This window comes from Maniola jurtina, chromosome 19, assembly GCF_905333055.1.
Source record: "Maniola jurtina chromosome 19, ilManJurt1.1, whole genome shotgun sequence".
Taxonomy (NCBI): Eukaryota; Metazoa; Arthropoda; class Insecta; order Lepidoptera; family Nymphalidae; genus Maniola; species Maniola jurtina.
The window spans coordinates 11,520,668-11,539,346 of record NC_060047.1 but is presented as its reverse complement, the minus strand read 5'-3'; the positions used below and the strand labels follow the sequence as shown (position 1 = coordinate 11,539,346).

General features: G+C 38.0%; 1 protein-coding gene across 1 annotated transcript; it reads left to right on the top strand.

Moving 5' to 3' along the window:
* Nucleotides 1-301: 301 nt before the first annotated feature.
* On the top strand, nucleotides 302-4,461 carry LOC123875318 (proline-rich protein 4-like). The gene is made up of 3 exons (XM_045921071.1): nucleotides 302-313; nucleotides 2,916-3,194; nucleotides 4,279-4,461. The coding sequence occupies exons 1-3, from the start codon at nucleotides 302-304 to the stop codon at nucleotides 4,459-4,461; spliced, it is 474 nt and encodes a 157-aa protein (XP_045777027.1).
* Nucleotides 4,462-18,679: the final 14,218 nt, after the last annotated feature.

Genomic DNA, 18,679 nt, shown 5'->3' with positions numbered 1-18,679 from the left:
CAAAATTAAAGTGCTAAAAAGCCATTTTACCAACAAAAAAAATTGTATTACATTTCTTAACACCGCATACATTGCTTTTTTTACATGCATTCATGTTTCTACATCTCATACTATGCCAGCAATGTATGAAGTATAAAGTACATAGATAAAAATCTTTTTCGTCTATAACGTCGTAATAGGAGGTGGCTATCACTTAAGTGGAAAGGCAAAGTTATACATTTCACCAAGTATAAAACGCTTGTGGGGATTGGAAGCAGCATCAGTCAATACTTAGGAGCCAGCACAAACTAATTCCACCAACATGATTGCTTTCGTAAGTTTTTCAATTTTTTTAAACCTAAGTTACGCAATTCGGATACCCGTACTCTCAGGAAGGAAGGAAGTGATCAAAAAACGATTAACATTAATATTCTAAGATAAAAAAAAATCAAAACTAATATTATGAATCGAAAGTGAGTCTATCTGTCACCATTTCACAATCCAGCTGATTAACCGATTTGTGCGGTGCAGGGATAGCTTCCATCCTGAAGACGGACATACCCTATTTTTTATCCCAGATTAGAATAGAATAGATTTTTATTCAAATAAACTTTTAAAGTGCTTTTGAATCGTCCAAAGAATTTACCGCTGATTCAGAAAGTCGGAAAATCCAAAAGTTCGTACGGGATTTTAAAAACCTAAATCTATGCGGACGAAGTTGTGAGCATCATCTAGATTCTAGATTCTAGTGCATTTGGATTATGTTTATAATTAGGTACTTATAATTACTTATACTATGTATGTTTAAAATTTAAATATAAGGAATATACCATAAATAATTGTAGAAAATAGTTCGTCACACGCTTATAAGTAGACACCTACTTGTAGTCATTTGATACAGCAATAAATTGTTTTAAAAGCTCTTGGTCTAAGCTTTGGCTTTGAATAAATTAAAATATAATTAACATTCCCAAATTAATTTTATAATGTGCAAATGACCCATCAACTAATCAGTTTTTTTACCGTCTGTCTTAACTTGTTAAACTTAAACAAGTAATTATTTCGATGTGTGTGTGCATCCTTTCACACACATCTATGACGCGTATATACAAATAAATAATTATGTATACGCCTTACATACATTCTTTTTTTAGAAAAAAACTGTTGTTAATTACCAAAACTTCTGATGATCTATCTTTTAAACTTTCTAGGTGCGTGTTGAATCCTATATAAAAATAAATTAATCATTAGATTGTCAATTGGAAATTACCTACCTACTAATTAAAAGGCATGGATGTATAAATAGGGCCGATTTTTCAATCACCATATAACTTTATCTGTGGAATAAATTTGGCGTATTGACAGATTTCCTATAAAAAACTGTCAAACCCTTTTTATTCCACAGATAAAAGTTATTAGACGATTGAAAAATCGGCCCTTAATAACAATTATTATTATTTTATATCTGCCCTTAATAACAAAGACATTATGATGGAAATAGTATACCTATTGATAATATTTCGAGCTCACTCCCTCTCTTCCCTCTCTCATACGAAGCGCTGTGCATTAAAAGTTGATTAATAAAGGGGTTTAATTGCTGGAATCAACTTCTACTACCCCTTGTTAGGTCTTCTGCAGTCTGCACGCTCAGTGCATGCCTGGGATCGAACCCCGGACTTTAGTAGAGTAGACCCGAGTAAGAGGCTTCTCAACCACTGAGCTACCACCGCTCATTATAGAAATGATTGCTTCTATCAAAATCAAGACCAATTCCAAGTGACGTAACGTAGATGAATGATAAAGTGTTACAAAAATGATTTCAGTGAAAGGGTTCACTCCTATAACAGTCACTCGGCTTCCTCATACCTGTCTAAACCATAGCCTCAGAGTTTATCGAGCACTCCTTTCTCCAAGTTCCGGTTAGGTTTTATAATACATCTAACTTATAGCATAGATAATAGTTTAACAGGGCTCTCTCCGTCATTTGCTTCATACAATCGTAGTTCCAATTTCATTTGAATATTAAGCAACCAAAGTCCATTAAATTTTGCAGACATATTCTAGAAACTAATACCTATCTGTGTCTGTGGTGTTTTAGATTTTTCTAAAAATATGTAGTTTTAAAATTACAGGGGCTCAAAGATTTGTATGAAAATTTTTAAGACCGCCTAACTTTGAAAGCGAATATTTTAACAGAAATCTGGAAAACCACAGACATAGATATTAGTTTCTAAAATATGTCTGCAAAATTTCATGGACTTTGGTTGCTTAATATTCAAATGAAATTGGAACTACGTTTGTATGAAGCCTGTGACGGAGAGACCCCTCTTAAGTCAGATTGCATATTTTGTTGCTTGTTTGTTCGATTGTTTTGTTTTCGTATAGCATTGCTACATAAATTGAACTTATTCCAAAATCCCTAAATTCTAAATTGACAATTTACTTTAGTGTATGTATTCAGTTCTTGATAAAAAAGGACATATTATCAAGTACCTAGGTAACAGCTCAAACTGCTGGGTCTTTATAACTTTATAGGTTTCTATACCTAATGTAGATCGTAGACCACAATCTAGAATTAACAAATTTATCCGCGAGACCCCAGTAAGAAGATATTTTCGATTCGCATGTTTTTATCAATCTTCATGTACTTGTCAATATTGAAGTAGATTATTTTCATCACTTTCACTCTGAAAATAAAAATTGCTGTTCTGTTTAATCGAGATGGTTCTTAGCCATGTTTGATGAACATCTGTTCAACGATTTGATTTCACGATTATCAGCTCAGGTGCTGTAGGGATCTCAGGTATCCATTCGATCATTATATGAATTGCATTTGTCTTATGGACTCAATCCTCGCTAAAATGCAATATTATAGTAACTTTAACCTATCGTTAAGTGATGTAAATTTTTAATTTACATTTGTATGTCAAATCAAGCCAGATTCTAAGGAAACCTTTTTAAATTTCCAGAGAACAACAGCCATCTTCCTCCTGATAGCGTACGCGAGCGCGCGGCCCTCCGACGAATGGGAGCCGGAAGGTCACTCCCACTCGGAGCACACGAAGCCCTACCACGTGACGGTGGTGAAGAAGATCGGCGTGCCCGTGCCGCACCCCGTGGCCGTGTCCGTGCCGCAGTACGTCAAGATCCCCATCCCGCAGCCCTACCCCGTGCACGTCACCGTTGAACAGCCGATCCATGTGCCTGTTTACAAGGTTAGTTAACTGTCTTTTATTAGTAGGCTGTAGGTGTCGGATCGGAATCGGATCGGAATCGGATCGGAATCGGATCGGAATTGGATCGGAATCGGATCGGAATCGGATCGGAGTCGGATTGCAGTCGAATTGGAGTCCAGCCTGTGTTAGATTGGATTACATTGCGTGTCTGATCGGAATATGTTCAGTGTTGGATAAGAATCGGATCGATCAGATTGGAGACGGATCAGAGCGGACGGGGCACATAACTCGAGGAACCGATAGACGGAGTCCCAAGGTGCTTGAACGGCAGCCCCGCTGAAAAATTCTTGCTCCAGTCTAAATAAGTAAAAAAGTCATATCGAATAGTGAAAATAAAAACAGTAATGAGTAAATAAAGTAGAGCAAACACTAAAAGCAATCAAGATAACTATCTCAATCTAAACAATAAACAAAAAGACTATCTTTACAATCGACAATGACAGTAGCCATCAGTGTTCAGAAATTAGTTTTCTCCTACTCAATTACACTATGTTGGTGTTTTCACTGATCGTGTGACACAGATTATGTCATGCCTATTGTGTTTTTGTGTGGTTTTTATAGCTGTTGACATAAATATACCAATTACTCATTATTATGTAAAACGGTAGCCGCGACGAAAGTAAGAGCGTCAACCAGAGCGTGCGTTGGTTTTTTCAAATCTTAGTTGAAATAAAGTGACGCCAGTGTCAACTTCGTTTATGGAACATGATGATTTAGAAATTCGGATACTTGTACCTGATATTTTAACGGGGTACTGGCATCATCATCGACTCATCGCGGGCTCACTACTGAGCACGGGTCGTCACCTCCTAGAATAAGAACAGTTCCACACTGTACCTAATTAAAAAAAAAAGTTGACGACGCAGACAACATAAAAACAATTTATAAATTCCGGTACAGAGTTTTAGTTAATTTAAATACTCACTGTAATATATTGTATTGCATATGTAAGCAGCTCTAGAAAGTAGAAACTGCTTTAGATATTACAGAAAATCTCTACATATTAAGTGGACTATTTATTTAACTCTTTTGTGTTTAACCTTTTCTATCTGTTCTATTTCAGGTCGTCCCCCATGTGGTCGAAAAGCCAGTACCTTACACCGTAGAAAAGCCCGTACCCTATGAGGTAGAGAAACCATACCCCGTCGAGGTAGAGAAGAAGGTAGAGGTACCAATCCCTAAGCCCTACCCTGTCCACGTACCCGTATACAAACACATCTACCACCATAAGGGAGGCAAGCACTAAACGGCAAAAAAATATAGCTTATTTTATTAGCAAACCGGTTTTTACCGGTTTCATCTAGTTCGAGCCAGTTTAAATTGGGTACAAACCAGTTTTATCTAGCTCCTATGTTCAACTGTAAATCATAGATTAAATAAAAGAAGATAGACGGTGCCCTCAGAAAGAAAGTGTTCATAGAAAAGAATTCTGGTTATCTATTACAATGACATAGTAACTTCACTCGAAATTACTTAGGATGTAGCACTGAAATCTTAAAGTACATTGGACTCTAATCCTTTTGTGAAACTATTGTTATAAATTACGTATTTCTACCACTAGCATATTAGTTCAATTAGAAAAGAGAATTATAAGTTAAATATTACAGTAACGTGCATAAAATTGAATAGCCAATTAATTATGTTTACTTTAGAAAGAGCGAGCGTGTTATAATTTAAATGCCATAGTATCTTTATTGGCTTCTATTTTATAAACCAGTTTCAGTTTTAGGGGGACCGTTGTCTATCTTCTACAAAATATAGTCTGTGCTGTAAATATAATTGTAAAACGTAGTATTATTGTAGTACGGCCATGTCGTCTCGTATTCAAATGTGATATTTATTGTGTGCAAATCATTACGTTCTGATTGTTGTTTTGTTGATCGCATTCATTGTTGTTGTTGACTATTGTGTAATTGTTGTTGTTACTGATTAGATTAAAATTATTTAAGAAATCTTATACTATGTTGTTTTTTTTCTACACAACAAAGATATTCATGAAGACAAGCAAGCTTAGAGCAACGGTCGGTAACAAACGGACAGGCGGCGGTTGAATCTTGGACCGCTGAAATTTTGATTACTTCTATGAATAAATATAAAAAATTACACTTTTACTACACATTTTCTTAAGAAATTAGTCAGAGTATCGACTAATTTGAGAGTAACACACTCAAACTTATTATTTTGACTAATTTCTAAAACTGGATACTTTCAAGTAAAGATATTTAGGTATATAAACATGTGGAGATGATACTGCCATTCGCGCTATTAGAATGTCATAAGCCTACTTCGTCGTATTAGTTCACAAATTGCGAAAAACCAAATTAAATTTGAATTTCGCGAAACCCGTTTAATGCCTCTTATAGGAAAATCTATTTTGAGAGAGCTTTCGCCTATCACATGAAGTTGCGGTTGATTGAACACACGACCTCCCTTTCGTTCGTAATCGGGTAAAGTGATACTGGATCGTTAGATAAGCGTGGCCGGCCGAGTCACTTTCACTGTCGCGGTCAAGGCTCCGGTCGATGACTCCATCTTGCAATTCCATATACGTTATGACGACCTCTCTCTTATCATCATCATCATCGCCGTCCCACTACTGAGAACGGGTCTCCTCTCAGAATGAGTTAGGTCATAGTCCACCACGCAGACCCAGATTGGAAGACTTCACACACCTTTGAAAATATTATTGAGAACTCTTGGGCATGCAGGTTTTCGTTCACCGCTTAAGCAAGAGATATCTACTTTAAAAAGTCTTCAAGTTAATTAAGTGATCGTGGTCAAGCCTGTGCTCTATCTATATCTATATTATCTATACTAATATAATATTAAGTATAAAGAGGTAAAGTTTGTAAGTTTGTAAGTTTGTTTGTATGAAGCAATCTCTGGAACTACAGAAGCGATTTTTAAAATTCTTTGACTTAAAGATAGCTTAATTCTTCCTAAGTGAAATAGGCTGTCTATATTTTATTTTAAACACCCGTGCGAAGCTGACGCGGGTTGCTAGTAGTGAATAAAAAAAATACTATGTACTTAGCTCGCTCAGACCAGCTTTCACAGCGTGATTTTTAGACAATTAAAGTTTGTACAACCGATTTAACGGTAGGTATAATTATATTAGTCCTACAATATCCTAATTCCTAACACGCACAAAGGCATAAACACAGTACCCTTAGCTAAAATAAACCACAAGTAAAGGCGCGGCTAAATACATTAATATCCTCCAATTTTATTACGACTCCAGGAGTTTTATGAACCTGAATCAAAAATCAAACTAATTCATACTCTATTTTCCAACGTTTAAAGATAAAATTGGATTGGTGAAGGTGAATATAATTACTGTACGTTATGATTTTATTGATCTCAACTTCATCTTGATCCTCACAGAGGGGGGTTAAATTGGATTTGCGATTTTATCCCTGTACTAATTTTTAGCCCCGGCTTTACTGAGGGCAAGAGACGTCCACCGCTGGACATAATTTGTAGCGTTATCATCATCAACCAATCGCACCTAATATCCATTTTTGCCTGGTGGGACACCTAGGGCGTGGCTAGTTACCATCCTACCGACAAAGCCGTGCCGCCAAGCGATTTGGCGTTCCGGTACGATGCCGCGTAGAAACCAAAGGAGTATGGGTTTAATGAAAACTGCTATACCCCTTCCAGGTCTGCCCGCTTCCATCACTTAGATGACGCAGTTTTATAGATGAGATTACAGACATTACAATCAAGGTCTAACTTGTATCTGAATTTAAAAAAAACCCATCTCGAGTACAGGTCTCCGGGCTTGACCTTGACCGGGCTAGTCTAAGTGGTCTACCACGGTGGCCATGTGCATATTGGCAGATTTCACACACCTTTGAAAAATCTCATGGATAGAGAAATCTCATGCATGCAGGTTTCCTCACGACGTTTTCCTTCGCCGTTAACAGGGCTCTCTCCGTCACCTACTCCATACAATCGTAGTCCCAATTTCATTTGAATATTAAGCAACCAAAGTCAATGAAATTTTGCAGACATATTCTAGAAACAAATATCTGTGCCTGTGGTGTTTTAGATTTCTCTAAAAATATATAAGTAGTTTTAAAATTACAGGGGCTCAAAGATTTGTATGTGAATTTTTAAGACCGCGTAACTTTGAAACCGAATATTTTAACGGAAATCTGGAAAACCACAGGCCATAGTATTAGTTCCCGGAACGTTTCTACAAAATTCCATTGAGTATGATTGGATAGTATTCTAATGACAGACGAACTACGCTTGTATGGAGCGAGTGACGGAGAGACCCCTCTATTGCTTAAAATTACAAAACCCATATTTTTAACTCCGAAAAATAAGAGGTGCGTGCCTGGGATCAAGCTACCCAACTACGCGTAAGTAATTAAATCACTGCTTTTTATAAAATTTCAAAATTTCGCTTAGATTGCTTAGATTCGCTGCCAATGTGAATCTAATAGGCACTTATCGACCCTTAGTACAAGTTTTCCCAGTATGAAACGGCCTTTACAAAACACCCGCTGCGCAGGAGTCGTTCCAAAGCAGTTTACATCGACGTGTACCCGTCCCCTTTACGTCCTGAAACGTGATATGCGAGGGCCTTTATAGTGCTAGCGAATATTAGCTAGTAAAAAGTTTATTCGCTCGTAAATTAATAATAAATTATGTGATTATGGGACTGGAGACTCGCGCTGTGATCCGGTTGCTCATTTCAGTTGAACTAATTTAACTGTCACAAAAGAATCATGATCGATTCTGCCATAGTCGATTGCGTAAGCTACATCAATTGGGTATGCAAAATATGTATAGTTTGTATACCTATTGCTATAACCTACTTATACCCAATCTTGCTACAACAATTGGGTCAATTTCAACAACGCCGTTTTTTCTTGAATTTCGGTGGACATTTTTATTATTAAGTTTTTTCAAATTTGAACTATGGTTTATTATTCCTCTAGTTATTGTATAAGTTATACCTAATGCCATCAAAATATGTCTTATAAACTCATGAGAATACGTGTTTAAAATAGCCTCGACAGCTCAATGGTTAAAGGAGCGGACTGAAAACTGAAAGGTCGCCGGTTCAAACCCCACCCGTTGCACTATTGTCGTACCCACTCCTAGCACAAGCTTAAAGGTGCCCACGCACTCGAACTGAACTGCAACTGAACTGCGCGTCGCGGCAGCGCCCCGCACGATAGAGTTTATCGTGCGGGGCGCTGCCGCGACGCGCAGTTTAGTTGCAGTTCAGTTCAAGTGCGTGGGCATCTTTACGCTTAGTTGGAGAGGAAAGGGGAATATTAGTCAGCATAATAAACTTGGCTAATATTATTCTTTATTAAAAAAAAAATATTGATGCCACCGAAATGATATACTTACCTACCCACCAAAATGATAGAACCTAGCCACCAAAATGAAATAAACTATCCACCGAAATTAAAATCACGACACGGGGAGTCTATCACCCGAAAAGAATCACCCCAATCCTCAAGTCGGGAGGCGCACCTTTGTGTTCGTAGTATGCCTCATACCTATACGATGTGTAGGGACTACACACCGTATAGGTACTGGTCTCCTGAGGAGAGTCCTTAGCAGGCGCCGCTGGCTGGGTTGCGCGAACGTGTTTGGCCCCGTAGCCCGGCCACCAGGCGATGCGTGAAACACCGTGGGGTTTTAGGTCAGTTACAATGCTCCACCGACCGTCAGTGCGTACCGTCGGTGCTGATGATACGCATTGACCGACCGTTGTTTGTATCATTCAGTGCTCTGCGTACCAGTAAACTGACCGGACGTGTACAGTCGCTTTCAGTATCGATAAGGTTCATGTTTTTCGTAGCGACAAAGTCGTGGCGTAGACGTATGGACGCGTTTAAAAATAGTTTAATTGCTGCATATTATCTTCGTAGACGTCGACGAAACAGAACACGTAGATACCACGTACACCCGATCGTCGCCCAAAGAGCTTTTCAGGGGGAATTCAGCACCATATACTCGTTATTGCGCGAAGATGATGTCACTGGTGTTTTGACAACAATAATACACGCATGCGTGCGGTCGGTGCACCGGTCGGTACAGCACTGAACGCGTTCATTTGTTTACATAGCGCGTCAGGCGACCGACGGTACGCATGCGCACGCGCTCGACCGACGGTCCTCGTACGCAGTGCGTAGCAAAATACGCGTGCGTACGGTCGGTCTAGCACTGTACGGTTTATGAATTTTCATACATATGACAAGCGCGACTGACGTACGCACTGACGGTCGGTGGAGCACTGTAACTGACCTTAGTCGGTGAAAGTCCGACATAACCTCCGTGCCTCCCCGGGCGCGGTGGTATCCATGAGGAACGCGCTATCCATGAGATAGGCGTGCTAAGCGCGCACTTCGCGACTTATACCGATGTTGTCTTAGCTCCAGCTAAGGCAACATCGGTAAAGTCTGAGCAAATCGGTAAAAGTAAAGTCTGAGCAAAGTCAAAGTACGCTCTATAGATTTCAGCCTAAGTGGTAGACTATGGCCTAAACCCTAGTCATTCTAAGAGGAGACCCGTCCTCAGTAGTGGACCGGCAATGGCTTGATAATGATGAAGAAATATATGATCAATAGTATTTATAATCCACGTGTGAAACAGCGTCATTGCATCGAGGAAGGAGCCAAGTACTGAGAAATAAGAAATAATCGTATCGCCGTTACTTTGTAACATCGATTGGATATGGCCGCCCGCGCTCGCGCCAGGGTGCATTTTTTTAAGGTCTTGGAGTTCCTTAACAAATGGAAAAATCCAAAACGTCACAGTAGTTAGATACCTACTTAGCGTGTACTATTCTTGGCATGGAAAAATTACCTAAGTAAATAAAATAAAACTTTATCTAAGTAGGTTGCACTTTTCTGTTTTCCACCTTTTAATATTTGATTTATTAGTTACCTACCAAATCTAAACTTAGTTCAATTTGTATTCTGTTCTGTGGAAATTATTAGGTAGGAATTCCGTAAATTAGTAGAACGTACTTAAATATTACAGTATTGCCTCCCTGAGCCACCGAGCTCATTGGGCATTTATTTTTAATCCATGGCAGGTCTTCTACGAAAATTTTTACATTATCACCCAGTGAAGTAGCAATGTAGAACCAACCAATGTCAAAATATAAGCTTTGTGACCCTCCATATAGTAATAGAAACTTAATTTTATTTTTTAGTCCGGAACAATCCACGAACTATACGGCACCACAGACACCAAAATATCATTGCATCTTTCCAAAGTTTTTTCATATTTTTTTATTGTAGCCACACCGAGATGCGCATACGCACCTGCCAGCCCCCCGCGGCGCCCCGCCAGGCCTCGCCTTCATGACGGATTAATGGAGGGCTTTCTTCCATTTTTATATAAAAAACCACCTTACGCTAACCTGTGGTAAAGCTCTGACAGATAGATCACGTGGCGGAACATGCACACCGCTCCTTGAAGTGTTTGCAGCACGGTAGAAAGTCGCAATGTGCAGATGATCACATAAAGAGGCCTCTGGAATCTTGACGACAGTTACCTACGGCGGGGCGGGGATGTGATTGCGCCCGGATTTATGTTTGTAGTGCTCTTACCTAAAATCCCCGAAACGACAGATTGACTGAGGAGGCATCAGCCAGTGTGACGAGTTAGATACCCCAGCCGTCGCTCGTTTCACCAAATCGATCAATAGATCATCTACTGTGCAAGTTCAATGCTTTTTTAACGTGACATCAAAAGTATGCGTGTACAATAATTTATCTCGTAGTGTGAATGCCTTCAGTACAAAGGAAATAAATGTATTTATACTACGGAGCGCGCGTAGGAGTGTCACCGTTGTTCTAACAATGTGCTGTATTCCTTCACTTTCTTATGTTACTGTAGGTAGGTATAACACTACGCTTTTGATTGAGCAGTAGACAATTGTAGTACTTACCTGTAGCACAAACTGTAAACGTGTATATGTAGTGCTACGTGTCTACTATATCGCTACAGTAACGCTTTGTATTTGACCAGGTCTTTATGTAAAAAAATACCTCACCGCTAAGCTAACCCGCGGTTAAAGGTTTTAGGAGGTCATTATATTTTCTCGAAACGCGTTTTATAAAAATAATGCAATTGACCTATGATCCCACGATTGTATTAGTTTAATCGACTCATGAATAATAATTATGTTCACCAAGATACCCATGCGATTTCCTCATTTCCTCGATATATATTTTCCTAGATTTTTATTGAACATTTCGGTTGCGCTGGTAATGTGCTCAATGCATTCAAATGACTGAATCCATGACATATTATTAGGTACTTATAGACCGACTTACTTATTGTGATTATTCTATGATTATATCATATATATATAATTGCCTACGTAAAAATAATTTTGCACGCCATGCTAGGTAAATAATGTGGATGATTAATATTCTTAGGACCTATGTAAATAACAATATTATGTTGCATGTAAGTACTAATGTACCATACCTATTCTGGCAAAATCCTACTAAATTAGGTATAAACGCGAAAGTTTGTAAGTGTGTATGTATGGATGTTTGTTACTCTTTCAAGCCAAACACTACTAGACGGATGGCTGAAATTTGGAGTGGAGATAGATTATACCCTGGATTAACACAGGCTACTTTTTATCCTGAAAAACCAATGAGTTCCCACGGGATTTTTAAAAACCTATAATCTATATCCACGGGAACGAAGTCGCGGGTATTAGCTAGTAAAATATGATTATGATTACAATACACATACTCACTTGACTACAAAGTAAAGGTATAGACAGATAGCCTTCATCAGTCAAAGCGCATCGCGTGCGCTGCAAATTGCATCGACCGCGCCCGCCGCTGCACCTAATTACACTACACTCTATTGACAGACCGAAGCTTTTGCGACTAATCCTGTATTTACTATTTAATGAACTACATGCATGATGCAGTTATAGATAGCTCAGTGGTAATTCGGAAGCATATCGGCTAATAAGTATTATTCGAATAGCCGAGTAATTCAGAACACTCGATTCGGTAAGTTATCGTTCGATACCTTATAACGATACCGGTAGCTTGGATTTGACTTGCTCCAGCAATACACGGCGCTGCAATTGCTTGTATACAGTGTAGCATATTATTGTAAATTGAATATGTACTTGAAAAGAGCAACCGCCGAGTTTCTTGCTGGTTCTTTTCGGTGGGAACGGCATTCCGAACCAGTGGTAGATTTTTTTGACGATTCAAAAGCACTTGTAAAAGTTTAATTGAATGAAAACATTTTGAATTTGAATTTGAAAACATACTTATTACTTACCCATTATATTTCATGGCAGTTCTACCTCAAAGTTCAATCCTTTTGAGGCTTCCGTACCCGAAGTGTGCCAACGACGGTATTACTCTAGATCGCACAGCGAATAATATAATATCGATCGACACTTAGTAATAGGTACTAATTGTTGATATATCGATCGACAAAATTCAATCCAGTGGCGATAGACTAGAATACGAGGTCGCAACACACGATTGCTTACAGATATCTACTCGATTTTGCTTGATCATACAACGTGTCGATCGTCAAAGATCGAGTAAATCTTTTTCGCAACTCTACAACACTTGCAATCATAATATTATGGAGATGCCCGCATTGCATTCGCGCGAGAAAAAATCTATGAATCGTTCCAAACACGCGGGATTAAATTCGCGCGAATATTTTGTGCATTAATGTGGTTGTATGGCGCTCACCGCATTCATAATGCGGGTAGGTCAAGTCAATCAATCAATCAATCAGCCTCTTTGCGTCCACTGCTGAACAGAGGTCTACCCAAGAGCGCGCCACCACACACGCTCCTCCGCCTTTCTCATCCACCCACTTCCCACTACCTCGAAGGTTCGTCAGTCCCGCTGTTTGGAAGTCGTCCCACACTGCGCTTGCTGATACGCGATCTCCACTCCAGAAACACGCCCATCTGCCCGTCTGCCCCAGCGGCCATCGGTTCTGCGTCAGAGCTGACCTGCCCACTGCCACTTCAGCAGACTAATTCGTTGAGCTACGAGTATGAACAGATTTCTTAGCTTCGTATTTTGTCCCTCAAAGAGATGCCTAACATAGCTTGCTCTATAGCACGCTGAGCGACTTTGAACTTGTGGACAATGCCAACTGTGTGCATGTTTCAGCACTAAGTATACGTCATCACAGGTAGGGCACACTCATTCTTTCGTCTATTAGGCTTTAGGGTATCGACGAATTGACGTAATTTTCCTATACAAGTATACATAGGTACTTATTTTGTAATAATAATTTGGATACCTAGCATACCGAAATGCATACAATGACGCAAACGAGGTTCTCTACCAATTTACGATGCTTTTATGCCCCACTTTACACATTATGTATCCAATAGGTATACATTACACACATTGAGAAATACGAAATGGTTTCTATTAAGAGCTTTATTTTCAGTAACGACCGACGCTGGCAACACTCTGTCCAATTAATATTATTGAGAATAACAATATTCGCCCGTTCGGCGTGTCAAACAAAACGTTTGGATTAACCGTTCAACAGGTTGAATGCGTTAGGGGGTCGAATTGCCCCACAGGAGAAAAAAAAAGAAATTGTAGTGCCTGACAGGAAATATTGTACTTACATCGAACTTGAGAAAAAGAAAACGGTTTCGTAGAGCGTTGTCTCTGTCGTTGAGACTGACAAAATGTCACATTATTATAAAACTCCAAAAAATCAAAGGTCATACCTATATTCGTATTTAAAACAAAGCCGAAGTTCGGACGTATGGATGTTTGTTATTCTTTCACGCAAAAACTACTGGACGGATTTGGCTAAAATTTGGAATCGAGATAGATTATATCGTGGATTAACATATGGGCTACTTTTTATCCCGGAAAATCAATGAGTTCCCACGGGATTTTTAAAAGCCTATTTCGACGGGAGCTTTGAATAAAACGACATTTATTTCATTTATTTATTTCTTTGCTGTCATGTACATTTTAGTCAACTAAACAAAGCTAAATATAAAAATAACATTACGCCCTGCCAGGGCATCGCAATTCACAATATATTATATATTTACTATACCATAATCATTGAATTATTATCTACGACAATAATCATTAGAAATTAAGGTTCAATTAATGTTAAATTATTATTATTAAATAACGAGTAGGTATGCTTCAAAACATAGGCGGCCCGTTGCTAATCTATTGAAACCGTTGAGTATCATGTAGGTATAGGTCGAATGGACCGCAAACGCATGAAAGCACTTCCAATACAGGAACTGTCAACTGACATAGAAGGGGTTAAGTAAAATTTAGATACCTTTAATGTGGAAATAGAGATCTTTGGATTGTATGTGGATTATAAACATGGAATGGAGTTATTGTAAGATATACTACCCACATACACTAAACGCAGCTCTTTACGTAAGGAATTAAACTTAATTTAGGTACATACATATTATTTCCTAACGCAGGTTTGCTGGCGATGTTTTCCTTCACGTTAAAATAAGTGATACTTATTGAATGCTTAAAAAAAAAAATCCGACGAATTGATAACCTCCTCCTTTTTTGGAAGTCGGGTAAAAAGGCACGTAACGCCGAAGACGTACCCGGGATCGAACTGTAACCAACTCCGAAAACCGTACTTACCTCTGAATAGGAATCTGACGTCTTATCCAATTGGCAATAACCACGTTTATTAGGTCAATATAAAAATTAAAAATGACTCAATAATACGTACAGTTCGATCAAGTTACTAAATCTGATAGATATTTCTGGACGATCAATTCGCCATGTTTGTTGACGGAGCGCGCGAAATTATCCAGATTTCGCGCGCTTTTGTTTATCAACTGTCAAAAATACATTTACCACAGACAACATTTACTGGAGATGGTTACTTTTTTTGTGTAAGAAAGGAAGTGGGTTATACTTGATTTCATAACAACTTGGAAAAATAAGAAAATATTTAAGTACTTACGAATTTCTCTGATGAATATTCGCCTATTCGCGCAAAAGCTAGTTCAAAATAAAACCGGGATGTTACTAGTATCTATCAAGTTACCAACTATCTCAGTAATACCACCTTATCTGTGATCCCAACTAAACAAACAAACCACAGAACACAAGGCGGTTGACATTCCAACCTCCTTTGAATATTTCCACTCTGATAACACATCTCGCCTCTAATCGAACGAACCGATCGAACTGCTACTAACCACGTACACTTTACCACCCGAGTGCTATAATCACTCTATTATAAACCCTATTTCTGTGTCGTAAAGGTGTGGTTACGAAATATTGCAATTACCAATTGTGGTTGAAGTTAAAACACTCAACATTCCTGGTTGTCGATTCGGGATGACTCAATTTGAACGAATTTATCTCTCATAACTCTCTGTGTAAGATGTTTTTGACTGATTATTAATTCTCGCTACAAGGTTTTATTAAATTGTGGTTTTATTTTACAAAAACGATAAGAGATAAACAAACTGAGATAACTGTTAAAGGCGCCCTTATTTTTTTAATTCTTATTTTGAATCATTAAATTTGAATAAGATTTTACAAAACTAGGTACTTATCATAAAAATATCTACAGAGTAACTTTTCATTTAAACCAGAATATTAGTGTAACGAGGCAAAATTTTAATAAAATCTTGGTTCTCAATGATAGTCACTGATTCACACCCCTAATTACTCCGTACGGTACCTACTTCAAAAAAACATGAAAATAGGGAGGTAAGTAACAATATCTAACAAAGAATATGTGGATAAAAAAATTGAACGTAGGGAACCTAAAAATTTAAATCTAAGTTTAAATCTAAGCTACAAAAGAAGTCGATGTACTACCAACTATATTGTGAAGTCATCATTAATATCACCCGCTGACACCCTAATTCTAAACTCGCGCCTTTTTCATACGTGGAACGCTAAACATTCTCGGCCATAGACAACCATTAGTCAAACTGTCAAATGCGCAAAGAACTGTCAATAACCCTGTCAATGGCCGCCGGTAGCCGAATTTGAAAATGGAACTTGACAAGGACAATGGGATGAATCACCTCAGGCGCACTGATGTATTGTGACGTGTTGCCAGATTTAGATTAACTACGCGACAAATGACGTATTGTCAAAACGTTTAATAGAGTTGCCGAGTTTTGGGATTAATCGATGTCCGGATTAGCATCTTTACAGGTGTGCCAACAAAGTCAGCAATCGATGTTGGAATGGAAGAGTAGTTTTATTTACGTTGGGACCAATCGCATAGTTAGCTGGCTTGGATATTTTTATTTAATAGAGGATTGAATAGAATCGTGCAATAGGAAGAGCAAATTTCGATCGATTACGGAAAAGCTGCATCAATCATTATTAAAATCTCATTGACTGTGGTCATTGGCTGAATTAATATTATTGGTGCTACAACATGCATTACAGCCTATAGTGAAAAAGTATCAGCCAATCAGAGGTGACTGCGATCGTCTTACTGCAGTTATAGATACACGGTGCAGCGGTAGGAAATATTTGTAGGATGCCCCAAATATCGCTAAATGGACGAAGTAATAGAAAGACTGCAAGCCCTGGGTAGATACGAGTAGTGTGAAGTGAAAAACAAGCAGACATTCAGACAAGCAAACCAGTTAATAAAAACGTAGTATAAATTAATATCAACTAAAAAAGCTAGAACTAATTGTAACGAGTAAGTAGATGCTTGGGTGGAATTGGGAGTTTGAAGTTGGGGCATCTGTAGAGCCTTAAATAGAATTGGCGAGTTCAAGAATTAATCGATGTCCGCATTAACGTAACAGGGGCGTCCCTCGTTCATCACTGATAAGTTGCGGTTAAAAATCGGCCAAATAAAACGGTTGGCAGACTACAATGGCGGAACTTTGAATTGAATCCCTGATTTTTTTTTAAATACAGACTAAAATATTTTATCGTTCTGAAATCTGAACTGCATAGACAGTGTGATATGGTTATAGTTTTGAATACTTAATTATTTGCTTATTTAGGTAAAGTTAAAAAAAAATCCAGTAATCGGTTGATCAGTAGCGATGAACGATCATACTTGACCGACGAATGGGTAGCCAAAACCGTTTTCAAGTAATTCTACGCAAAAATATAGCGCCTAGCTTCGTTCGCACGAATATAATTTTAAGTAGGTAGGTACATGTATCTACATATCTATGGATACATGGCAGAATAATCTCGTCTTTTTAACTTTGTGAAACGAATAGACAGAATAGAAAAATGTTAGATACAAATAGTCCTAATGTCGCTTGAACAAAAATAAATACAAGTAGACTATCTAATGCAAAAGTACAACATGCGTAATATTTTTTTTTTATCATTAAGCAAATAATCATTTAATAAATGTCCACTCTAACAAGTGGTACAGTAGTCAGTAAATTAAATATTTCAATTTCAACCTTATCTACTACGATTTAAAAGATATAATAATCTTGAACGTTTTAACGCGATTTAAATTTCGAATAAGACGTTCACGCAGCTTGCTTGCACCTGCGGTCTCTACCCGCGGCTGTCGCGGCCAAATAAGTACTAAGCTAAGTATGTATTTCTTTTTAATTGTCGTCTGTCGACTTTTACGCGAAATGTAAACGCCTACCACGAGTATGTTGCCAATTTTATATTATTACGAAAATTAAATGCAACGGTGATAATTGCAATTGAAATTGAATTTCTAAAATGTCAAACGGTTTGGTTACTTAAACGATTATTTAAACGTACCTATTAATTAAAGGACGCCATTAAAAAAATAACAGTAACTTTTGAATTCCGAATCGAGTCAGCCATGTTGATTGAGCAAAAGGGCGCGCATTGCAATTTGTCAGGCGAGGGCGTACCGAACAGCGTAATTGGTGGTCAAGGACCGATAAAAAAGGGCTTTGTTTATATCAGGCTTAACGGCATACGCCCATGTCGTTTATTTACTTCGAACAATAACTACTGTTATAGGTAGGTACTAGGTATTAAACAGGTAAGTAGGTAGGTATCAAAGATAAATTATAACGATAACGTTTTTAAACGTTTTTTTTTTTTTTAAAACGCAAGTAGAAACATTTTCAAATTAGAATTTAGAACATCGCAATTCGCAAGATTTTTTCTTATTTGGGTTTTTTCCAACTGGCTTTACTGCTTTTTCGATTCTAGCCTTTGTGAGCCTTTTCCTATTTGGGTAGGTACCTTCTAGGACCAAAGATATACCTAACAGATAACCTAACATTTACCTACCAAATTATGACCATAGAACATATGACAAATAAGTAGACAGACAAATAAATAAACAAAGAGACAAACAAACACACATTAGTATTTAGGTATTAAAAGCACGTGGAAGCAACAGTGGAATAGTGGAGCTTTCAATTGCCCAAATAAGATGGTAGATATAATATCATTGTAACTTAATGCAACTTTTTATAATTTGAAAAGAGTACCTAACTGCCGAGCTTC